This window comes from Rhinatrema bivittatum, chromosome 8 (genome assembly GCF_901001135.1).
Source record: "Rhinatrema bivittatum chromosome 8, aRhiBiv1.1, whole genome shotgun sequence".
Taxonomy (NCBI): Eukaryota; Metazoa; Chordata; class Amphibia; order Gymnophiona; family Rhinatrematidae; genus Rhinatrema; species Rhinatrema bivittatum.
In genome coordinates this window covers 263013423-263023018 of record NC_042622.1, presented here as the reverse complement: position 1 = coordinate 263023018, position 9596 = coordinate 263013423, and the positions used below count along the sequence as shown (strand labels likewise).

General features: G+C 51.0%; 1 protein-coding gene across 1 annotated transcript; it reads left to right on the top strand.

Annotated features, from left to right (window-relative positions):
• The first annotated feature begins 230 nt into the window (after positions 1 to 230).
• Positions 231 to 7497, top strand: LOC115097237 (microtubule-associated proteins 1A/1B light chain 3C-like). The gene is made up of 4 exons (XM_029612871.1): positions 231 to 404; positions 4290 to 4345; positions 5722 to 5828; positions 6812 to 7497. The coding sequence occupies exons 1-4, from the start codon at positions 341 to 343 to the stop codon at positions 6969 to 6971; spliced, it is 387 nt and encodes a 128-aa protein (XP_029468731.1). The 5' UTR covers positions 231 to 340; the 3' UTR covers positions 6972 to 7497.
• The last annotated feature ends 2099 nt before the right edge of the window (positions 7498 to 9596 follow it).

Below are 9596 nucleotides of genomic sequence, written 5' to 3'. Positions count from 1 at the left end.
AGTGGGGAAGGGGTGAGGGAAGGAAGTGGTAGAGGGAGGGGAGAGGATTGAGGAGGAGCAGGAAGAGCGGGGAAGGGGTTGGGTGTAGGAGGGACAAGGATGAGCAGAGAAGGGTGAGGAGAGTGTTGGATGAAGGAGATGAGTAGGGGAGAGAGGAGGAGCAGGGAGGAGTAAAGGAGGGAGGGGGAGTGTCGGAGGGAGGAGATGAGAAGGGAAGGGTGGGGGAGATTAATGCTTACAGAGAGAGACTGGAGCTGATCTGGGTGTTTTTGCTCAGTCTGTGCCCACGCTCCAGGGCTTTATTTGAAGGCTGCGAGGGAGCAGGGTGCAAGTCCTGGCCATGCCCCCTGTGGAGAGGAGCCCAGACTTGGAGTGCAGACCCTTCAAACAGAGGAAGTGTTTGGGTGAGGAAAAGCTGCTCACCCCCCCCCCCCCCCAAATCTTCAGTGATCCTATCTTAGTCCTGGGAGCGGGGAGCACTAGCAGGTGACCAGCCTGCCCTGGCTGTTTGTGTTACGCTGCTGCTCCTAGGCTGGGGGCATGGCTTCTGGGGTGGTCCTTGCACTGCCTGTGTGTGTTTGTCTTGTTAATAGCACTAAACTGGCTGGAGGTGTTTTGCTACCGCTGTGTGCATGCACTGCCTGTATATGCTATGTTATATGATGGGCTACTGCTCCCCTCCTGGAAGGTGGTGTTGTCCTTACCCTGGCTGTATGAGTTGTGTTGCCCCTGGTCTGGCTGTATGTGTTGTGTTGCCCTTGTTCTGGCTGTATGTGTTGTGTTACCCCTGTTCTGGCTGTATGTGTTGTGTTACCCCTGTTCTGGCTGTATGTGTTGTGTTACCCCTGGTCTGGCTGTATGAGTTGTGTTACCCCTGGTCTGGCTGTATGTGTTGTGTTGCCCCTGTTCTGGCTGTATGTGTTGTGTTACCCCTGGTCTGGCTGTATGTGTTGTGTTGCCCTTGTTCTGGCTGTATGTGTTGTGTTACCCCTGTTCTGGCTGTATGTGTTGTGTTACCCCTGTTCTGGCTGTATGTGTTGTGTTACCCCTGGTCTGGCTGTATGAGTTGTGTTACCCCTGGTCTGGCTGTATGTGTTGTGTTGCCCCTGTTCTGGCTGTATGTGTTGTGTTACCCCTGTTCTGGCTGTATGTGTTGTGTTACCCCTGGTCTGGCTGTATGAGTTGTGTTACCCCTGGTCTGGCTGTATGTGTTGTGTTGCCCCTGGTCTGGCTGTATGAGTTGTGTTACCCCTGGTCTGGCTGTATGTGTTGTGTTACCCCTGGTCTGGCTGTATGAGTTGTGTTACCCCTGGTCTGGCTGTATGAGTTGTGTTGCCCCTGTTCTGGCTGTATGTGTTGTGTTACCCCTGTTCTGGCTGTATGTGTTGTGTTACCCCTGGTCTGGCTGTATGAGTTGTGTTACCCCTGGTCTGGCTGTATGTGTTGTGTTACCCCTGTTCTGGCTGTATGTGTTGTGTTACCCCTGGTCTGGCTGTATGAGTTGTGTTACCCCTGGTCTGGCTGTATGTGTTGTGTTGCCCCTGGTCTGGCTGTATGAGTTGTGTTACCCCTGGTCTGGCTGTATGAGTTGTGTTGCCCCTGTTCTGGCTGTATGTGTTGTGTTACCCCTGTTCTGGCTGTATGTGTTGTGTTACCCCTGGTCTGGCTGTATGAGTTGTGTTACCCCTGGTCTGGCTGTATGTGTTGTGTTACCCCTGTTCTGGCTGTATGTGTTGTGTTACCCCTGGTCTGGCTGTATGAGTTGTGTTACCCCTGGTCTGGCTGTATGAGTTGTGTTACCCCTGGTCTGGCTGTATGAGTTGTGTTGCCCCTGTTCTGGCTGTATGTGTTGTGTTACCCCTGTTCTGGCTGTATGTGTTGTGTTACCCCTGGTCTGGCTGTATGAGTTGTGTTACCCCTGGTCTGGCTGTATGTGTTGTGTTACCCCTGTTCTGGCTGTATGTGTTGTGTTGCCCCTGGTCTGGCTGTATGAGTTGTGTTACCCCTGGTCTGGCTGTATGTGTTGTGTTACCCCTGGTCTGGCTGTATGAGTTGTGTTACCCCTGGTCTGGCTGTATGAGTTGTGTTGCCCCTGTTCTGGCTGTATGTGTTGTGTTACCCCTGTTCTGGCTGTATGTGTTGTGTTACCCCTGGTCTGGCTGTATGAGTTGTGTTACCCCTGGTCTGGCTGTATGTGTTGTGTTACCCCTGTTCTGGCTGTATGTGTTGTGTTACCCCTGGTCTGGCTGTATGAGTTGTGTTACCCCTGGTCTGGCTGTATGTGTTGTGTTGCCCCTGTTCTGGCTGTATGTGTTGTGTTACCCCTGTTCTGGCTGTATGTGTTGTGTTACCCCTGGTCTGGCTGTATGAGTTGTGTTACCCCTGGTCTGGCTGTATGTGTTGTGTTACCCCTGTTCTGGCTGTATGTGTTGTGTTGCCCCTGGTCTGGCTGTATGAGTTGTGTTACCCCTGGTCTGGCTGTATGTGTTGTGTTGCCCCTGGTCTGGCTGTATGAGTTTGTGTTACCCCTGGTCTGGCTGTATGTGTTGTGTTGCCCCTGGTCTGGCTGTATGAGTTGTGTTACCCCTGGTCTGGCTGTATGTGTTGTGTTACCCCTGGTCTGGCTGTATGTGTTGTGTTGCCCCTGGTCTGGCTGTATGAGTTGTGTTACCCCTGGTCTGGCTGTATGTGTTGTGTTGCCCCTGGTCTGGCTGTATGAGTTGTGTTACCCCTGGTCTGGCTGTATGTGTTGTGTTACCCCTGGTCTGGCTGTATGTGTTGTGTTGCCCCTGGTCTGGCTGTATGAGTTGTGTTACCCCTGGTCTGGCTGTATGTGTTGTGTTGCCCCTGGTCTGGCTGTATGTGTTGTGTTGCCCCTGTTCTGGCTGTATGTGTTGTGTTACCCCTGGTCTGGCTGTATGTGTTGTGTTACCCCTGTTCTGGCTGTATGTGTTGTGTTGCCCTTGTTCTGGCTGTATGTGTTGTGTTACCCCTGGTCTGGCTGTATGTGTTGTGTTACCCCTGGTCTGGCTGTATGTGTTGTGTTGCCCTTGTTCTGGCTGTATGTGTTGTGTTACCCCTGGTCTGGCTGTATGTGTTGTGTTGCCCTTGTTCTGGCTGTATGTGTTGTGTTACCCCTGTTCTGGCTGTATGTGTTGTGTTGCCCCTGTTCTGGCTGTATGAGTTGTGTTACCCCTGGTCTGGCTGTATGTGTTGTGTTGCCCCTGTTCTGGCTGTATGAGCTGTCGTGTTGTACTTATGGATCGGTGGCACGCGTTGCGCTATGGTCCCTGCACTGGCTGTACGTGTTGCATTGCTGCTCCTGGATTCGGGGGTCATGTGCTGCTGCCTCTTCACTGGCTGTTTGTCTTGAGTTGGGCTCTGACCTGGACTGGGGGGGTGCTGGGTTAGAGTCTCTGCACAGGATGTTGTTGTGTCAATGCTGTTATGCTGGGGGCATGTATTGTTACAATCATTGCACTGGCCGTATATATTGCGTTGCTGTATTACTGTTTCTTTGGCTGGGGGCCTGTGTTGTGCATTATAGGGCCGATGCAACAAAGTGTGCAGCTCAGCCTAACGCATGGGTTTACGCGTGGTCGGGCACACGTTTTGGACGCGCTAGACTAGCAATAGGGAGATTAGCGGGTCCAAAACGAGCGCCCAAACAACTGAGAACCCAGCAATGCCCGTCAGCTGTAAATTGCATGTGGATGAGGGCATTAGATATTATCCCCTGATGCAGTTAAGTTCTGGACACCCAATGCACATTTGGTAACGCGGCAAATTTAACTCCAGCCTCAGAGGTGGCGAAAAGTCAACTTGCAGTCAAGGGCTCGTGAAAAAACATGAAAAAATAGGTTTTTTTTGGGTTGTGATAAATGTGTCCTCCTCCTTAATATCATTGGGACACTTTACGACTTTTGGTGGAGAATTGTATATTTTGACTAGATTAAAAGAAACCCACTTTCCTTATGGCCACACAATTTAGTCATCCATAGCAAGGGCACCTAATATCTTGCTGAGGCTGCTGAAGTGAATTATAACAAAAAAAGGCAAGCGGGATAAAAATGGACACGCCTGTTGCGTGCTTGCTGCAATCGGGCACCCGATGCAATAAACTATTGAGCACTACAGATGCACGATTTTCCTTTTAGTGTGCGGTTTTTAACACTGCCTCTCTTTTAAATATTGCATCGGGCGCCCGTTTTCGGCGCGCGTTTCACCGCGCGGGTCCCTGTGCATTTTCAAGGAACTTGTGTTCAGCTGCCGCTTTCTCTCTCTTTCAGCTATGAGGAAGGATGAAGTGACTGCGATGAGAAAGAAGTTTCCCCGGAAGCTTCCGGTGAGCAGACGTTGCTTGAAGCTGCGTTTGAGTATCCTGGGAACTCTCTCTGCTTCGCTGCCCCCCCCCCCCCTCTAGAACTGCAATTCTGGGGAGGGATGGAGGGACACAGAAGGTCCCAGCAAGGTCCATCAAGCATTGGGGGGGTGTCTCACAGAGGCCTGTCTGGGTCACAAGTCCCTGGCAGGTCCCCAATAATTGATCTATTTCTCATTCCCAGGGATAAGCGCCGGCTCTCCCAAGTCCACCTGGCTAATAACTGTTTATGGTCACTTTTCCTTCAGGAACTTGTCCAACCCCTTTTTTGAACCCCCACTATTAAGCCGCTGCAACAAAACGCGTTTTCCTAACCAGCGCCCGGCCACCTCTCCTGGGCGCCCAATGTTATATTTAAACGCCGGTGCATTAAAAGAGGCACGCCAGGGAGAAATTGTGCGTCCCTAGTGCTCAAATGCATCGGGCGCCCAGGAGACGTGACTGTGCGCTTATATATATATTGCTACGGGAGCTCAATGCAATTGTTGTAGGTGCTCAAGAATTAATGCAATGGATCAATTACAAAAAAAAACCAACCCTTTTTCTGGACGCACAATAGCAAGGGGCGAAATCAGCCTGGAGCGTGTACATTTTTTTAATTTTTTTTTTTATTTGCAATTGATCCATTACATTAATTCTTTACTATTAATCACCAAAAGCAGTGGATCTACTGTTCTCCGTGGTTCCTCCTCTGTGGAGAGGGAACCACGGAGAACAGTATTTTGGATTTGTTTTCATAAGCCCATGACTTGACGCCAGCTCCGGGGCTGGAGTTAAATTTGCTGCATTAAAAAGTGTGTGTTGAGTGCCCCGGGGATTTTCTGCATCGGAGAGGGGTAATAGCTAATTGCCTCGTCTACATGGAATTTACAGGCGGTGAGCGCCGTCAGCCTATGCAGTTCTGGGCGCCCTGATCCCCTTACTGCATCGGGGGTCAGACTCGTGCGTCCAGCGGCTCGTTAACTTGGGTGCCAGGCCGGGCACACTTTATTGCAAGGACCCCCATGTCCGTTGCCTTGATCACACCCTCTCGTGACAGATCCCACAGCCTGACTGTGCCGCCGAGCGGAAAAAAAACACTTCCTACAATTTGTTTTACGTTTGCTGGTTGCTACTTTCGTGGAGTGTTGTTTGAAAGGGTAAATAATTGTTCCCTCTCTATCCGTTCCACCTCACCCCATGATTTTTATAAATTTCAGTCCTGTCCCCTCTCAGTCGTCTCTTTTTCCAAGCTAAAGAGCCTTGATCTGTTTAGCCTTTCTCCACAAGGGAAGCTTTTCCAGTCTCTCTCTCTCGCATTTGCTTTTTTTCTGGAATCTCTCTCTCCCTCTCTGTTTCAGGTAATTGTGGAGCGTTACCCCAAAGAGAAAGTTCTGCCCGGCTTAGAAAAAACAAAGTTTTTGGTGCCCCAGGAGCTGACCTTGGGGCAGTTCGCGGCGGTTATCAGGTGAGTGGGACGCCAGCTCTCCCTCGTTTTCCCGTGCTCGGGCTCTCCGAATATCACCCGCTCCCCTTTGCGGGTTTGCTTTGCTCTGTGGGTGCCCGTACGGCACTGCCACGGGTGCAAGTCTCTGACCCCGGGATCTAGGCCCAGGGGATCCCTGGGCTGCAGGTCCCAGACAGCTCCCCCCCTCCCCCCACCCTCCCAGTTCCCAACCTAAGGCAGTGCTGACTTCCAGCTTCTGGCCAGGAGTCCCCAGGTCCCGCAGCTGTCTAAACTGGGATTGAAAGGCTGTTGGATGCCGGTGAGAAGTCCCTGACGCAGCCCTCGCAACGTGGGTGCTCCACGCCTCCCTCCTCCTAAGGCCTGTTCTGCTTGCTGGAGGTGCAGTATCACCGTAGCCCGGCCTGCTCTGGGGACTGTGGAGAATTTCGTGTTATGAGTAAGAACAGTAAACACACTTTCTCCCCCTTCCCTATGCAAACTGATTATTCCTGAGGGGAATTCTGTGCATATCTTTAGATTCTGCATACTCTGTCCAAAGAGTGCAATACTTTATCCCTGTTGTTGAGCAACTCTGAATTTAAACTGAAATAAAGAAAAACCAGTTATGTCTCAAGGATGCAGTGTTCCAAGTTTTTGGTCCAGAATTTCTCCAGGAGTACTGTGATGCTGCACCATAACTAGGGCTTCTGGTTTTTTGGGGGATTTTAATTTGGTAATCCAGGGAGACCAGGAGAAGCTCTGAACTGCAGGGGAAACCAGCTTCTTGCATCCATCGTCTTGCAAATGACAGCAGTTGCAGGATTTCAGTGCTGCCGGCAGGTCTAGTTGACTTTGAGGTTCGACAGTCACTCGTGCCTGTGCTTTGGGATTTGTGTTGGAGCTTGGGGGACTCTAGGTGTACGATGCACAGTCAGGCGATGGCGTCATCTAGAGCCGTCTCTTGTCCTGATCCCTGGATTGACCGGGCCCCTTTCTCTGCACAGGAACCGGATGCCCATCAGCCCCTCCCAGGCCGTCTACTTCCTGGTGAACAACCAGAGCCTGGTCAGCATGTCTCTGAGCATGGCCGAGGTCCACGCTGAGAACCGGGATGAAGACGGCTTCCTGTACATAACCTACGCCTCCCAGGAAGCCTTTGGTTAACGAGCCGCCCTCGCCCGGAGACATCAACCCCTTCCTGGGGGAACCCAGCCTGCCTGGATCCTAGGCACTCCCCAGGCTTGCTCAGCTGCAGGCTCTCTCCCTGCCCTTGCCCCCATGAACTCCTCTCCAAACGCCAAGCACACAGATAGCTCCTTAAATTATGATATGAATTCCTCTATCATTCATATATATTGTCATGTCCGGCAGCAGAGAATCTCATGGTCCTGAGGAGCTACAAGGCAGCCGCACCCCTCACCCTGGACTGAAGGCTGAGGCCTCTCTCGTTCTCGGGCCTCAGCCTTCATTTTGTGCACCTTGGTGGAAGGCCAGGACATTTTGTTTTTTTGCAACAAGAACTGTGTGCTTCACGTTTTCACATGGAAGTGTGACCTTGCGCTACGTTTGCTATGTTGAATAAAGTGTTTTTTTTCCTAACCTCTTGCTGTTTTCGTGGGCAGGATCGTCAGGCGGAGGAGCTTGCACGGGTGAAGTCCTTTGGGCTGGCTGCTGGCTTGATGCCCTCTGAATACGGCCGCCGCTTTTGGTTTTGAGATGAGGCGACAATTGTAAGCTCGCCACACACACAATTTGCCCACTCTCACCCCTTCCCACCACGGTGCCCATGGAAGAAGGGGGGGGGGGGGGGGGGGAGAGAAGGCCGAGCCAGCATCCCCTGAACAGGGCACGCACTTATCACCAGCCTGGGAGATTTAACAAAGAGCTCAGGTATTTCACACCCTCCCTTTATTCAGCAGGAGTCAGGCTGGCAGGTCATTTTTTGTAATTCCTGCTCCTTTCCAACCCCCACTTTCCTCCAGAGGCGCGGACTGGACATGAGGTGATGGGAGCCGCAGTCTCCCTCCACTGTCCAGAGTGATCCAGCAGTGCCAAAGTTATAAAAGATGAATCATCTCTGCCCGGCCTTTTGCATAGTTCTGGATGGTATTTACACTGCTGTTCCCCCTGAAGGACAATGAATCTCTGGAAGGCTCTGATATCTTTTATTGGACTTAAGCATCAATATTATTGTACGTCGGCGTTTAGGGTCAGATGGGTCCCCATCCTCAGACCTCTCAGTACCGAGACAGCTCTTTGCTGTGTCCCTGCTGTGACTAGGACACGTGACCCTCCTGCGGTCCCCGCTGGCCTGCGGGACACGTAGGCTGCTTGCACGGAGTCCCACTACCTTGTGACAGAGACAAAAAGAGATACCTGGGGCTCAGCTCACCTGCACTGCCCCCCGCCCTGATGGGATACAGAAGTCGTCATTCTTCAGGTTAGTGCAAGGAAGGTTATCGCAACTTTGCAAAGGTTTGGTTTGGCTGCTTCCATGTGAAGGCACAACGTGGCTTATTGTTTAAAATTACAGTTATACAAGAACCGAAGCGAGAACACACCAAAGAGGATTCTATATTAATGAGTAAATCGTCTGGATTCCAAATTCACACACAAAAAAAAACAAAAAATCCACAGCGAGCAGGAAAAGGGTGAATGCATGAAAATTATCCACTTACAAAAAAATTGTTTCGGTCTGGAGAGAGAGCACAGCAATAAAGAGACAGAGGTGGCTGTCTTCAGCTATCCGAGCGTGCTGGCATGATCCATCATCATCATCATCACACCCCCCAAGGAAAGCTGCGTGTGCAGCTACCCCAGCTCACACGCAAAGACGCCGCGTGAAGGCAATAATATGAAAATCACTCAGATCTTAGCCTTGGCCCTTTAAACTTGTTTTACTCTAATAGTTAACTCCATTCATTGAAACTTGTCTGTTTCAACTAGATTGTCAGCTCCATGGAGCAGGGACTCGCTAGCGTCTAGTAGTGCTATAGAAATGTTAAGTAATAGCGGTTATCCTGCAAATAAACTCATTCGTTTTTCTCCTCTGAGCCCCAGTCCCTCGCGGGAAACGGCCTGACCCGACGTCCGCGTCAGCGATTTTCCAAGCCCTCCCCCCAGCTTCATGTCATCGTGAGGCACTGTCCTCTGGTAAATGCTCTGGAGTGGCACTAATGCCTTCTGATCCTTTTCTGTCTCCTTTTCCCTTCAACGTTTTCACATCTTGATATTGAAAAGGATGGGCCCAGTGGTTAAGAGAATCATTGGGCAGGAGATAAAGGTTCAAATCCCGCTTCTCCCGCTCATGCTCCTTATGGACTTGAGCAAGTCACTTCATCCTCCGTTGCCTCAAGCACAAACAGGGCTCCAAGGACACCGAATGGGAGAAAATCCCCAGTAAACCAGGCTCTTTGGGGCAGGGACTTATTGTAACCTGAATACTTCTCACCATTGCACAGGGCTGCATGGGCCTAGTCGAGCTACGAGAAATAACAAATGCTGTTTTGTGCTGAATGCTCTGGAGTGTTTCTGCATGTTCAGACTGCAGTTTTCTATCAAAGTCAGAGTCTGTCCTGGGCAAAATATTCAAAACGCATTCAGTGCCTTTTAGTTGGATAAGGAGGACTTGTGCGGATAAGTAATGGCCTCTGAATATGCACATGTGTTCGGCGGCTGCTGCTTAGCCCTATAAGTCCCTTACAAGTAGGCAGGCACCGGGCAGATCAGGGGTGAAGCGAGGTAGCCGTATAACTTATATGACTGGCTACCGAAATTCAGAATTAGCCA

Coding starts and splice junctions, on each gene's coding strand:
- LOC115097237 (XM_029612871.1), top strand. CDS start 341: ATGCCCCCTGTGGAGAGGAGCCCAGACTTGGAGTGCAGACCCTTCAAA. Junction 405..4,289: donor CAAACAGAGGAAGTGTTTGG/GTGAGGAAAAGC, acceptor TCTCTCTTTCAG/CTATGAGGAAGGATGAAGTG. Junction 4,346..5,721: donor AGTTTCCCCGGAAGCTTCCG/GTGAGCAGACGT, acceptor TCTCTGTTTCAG/GTAATTGTGGAGCGTTACCC.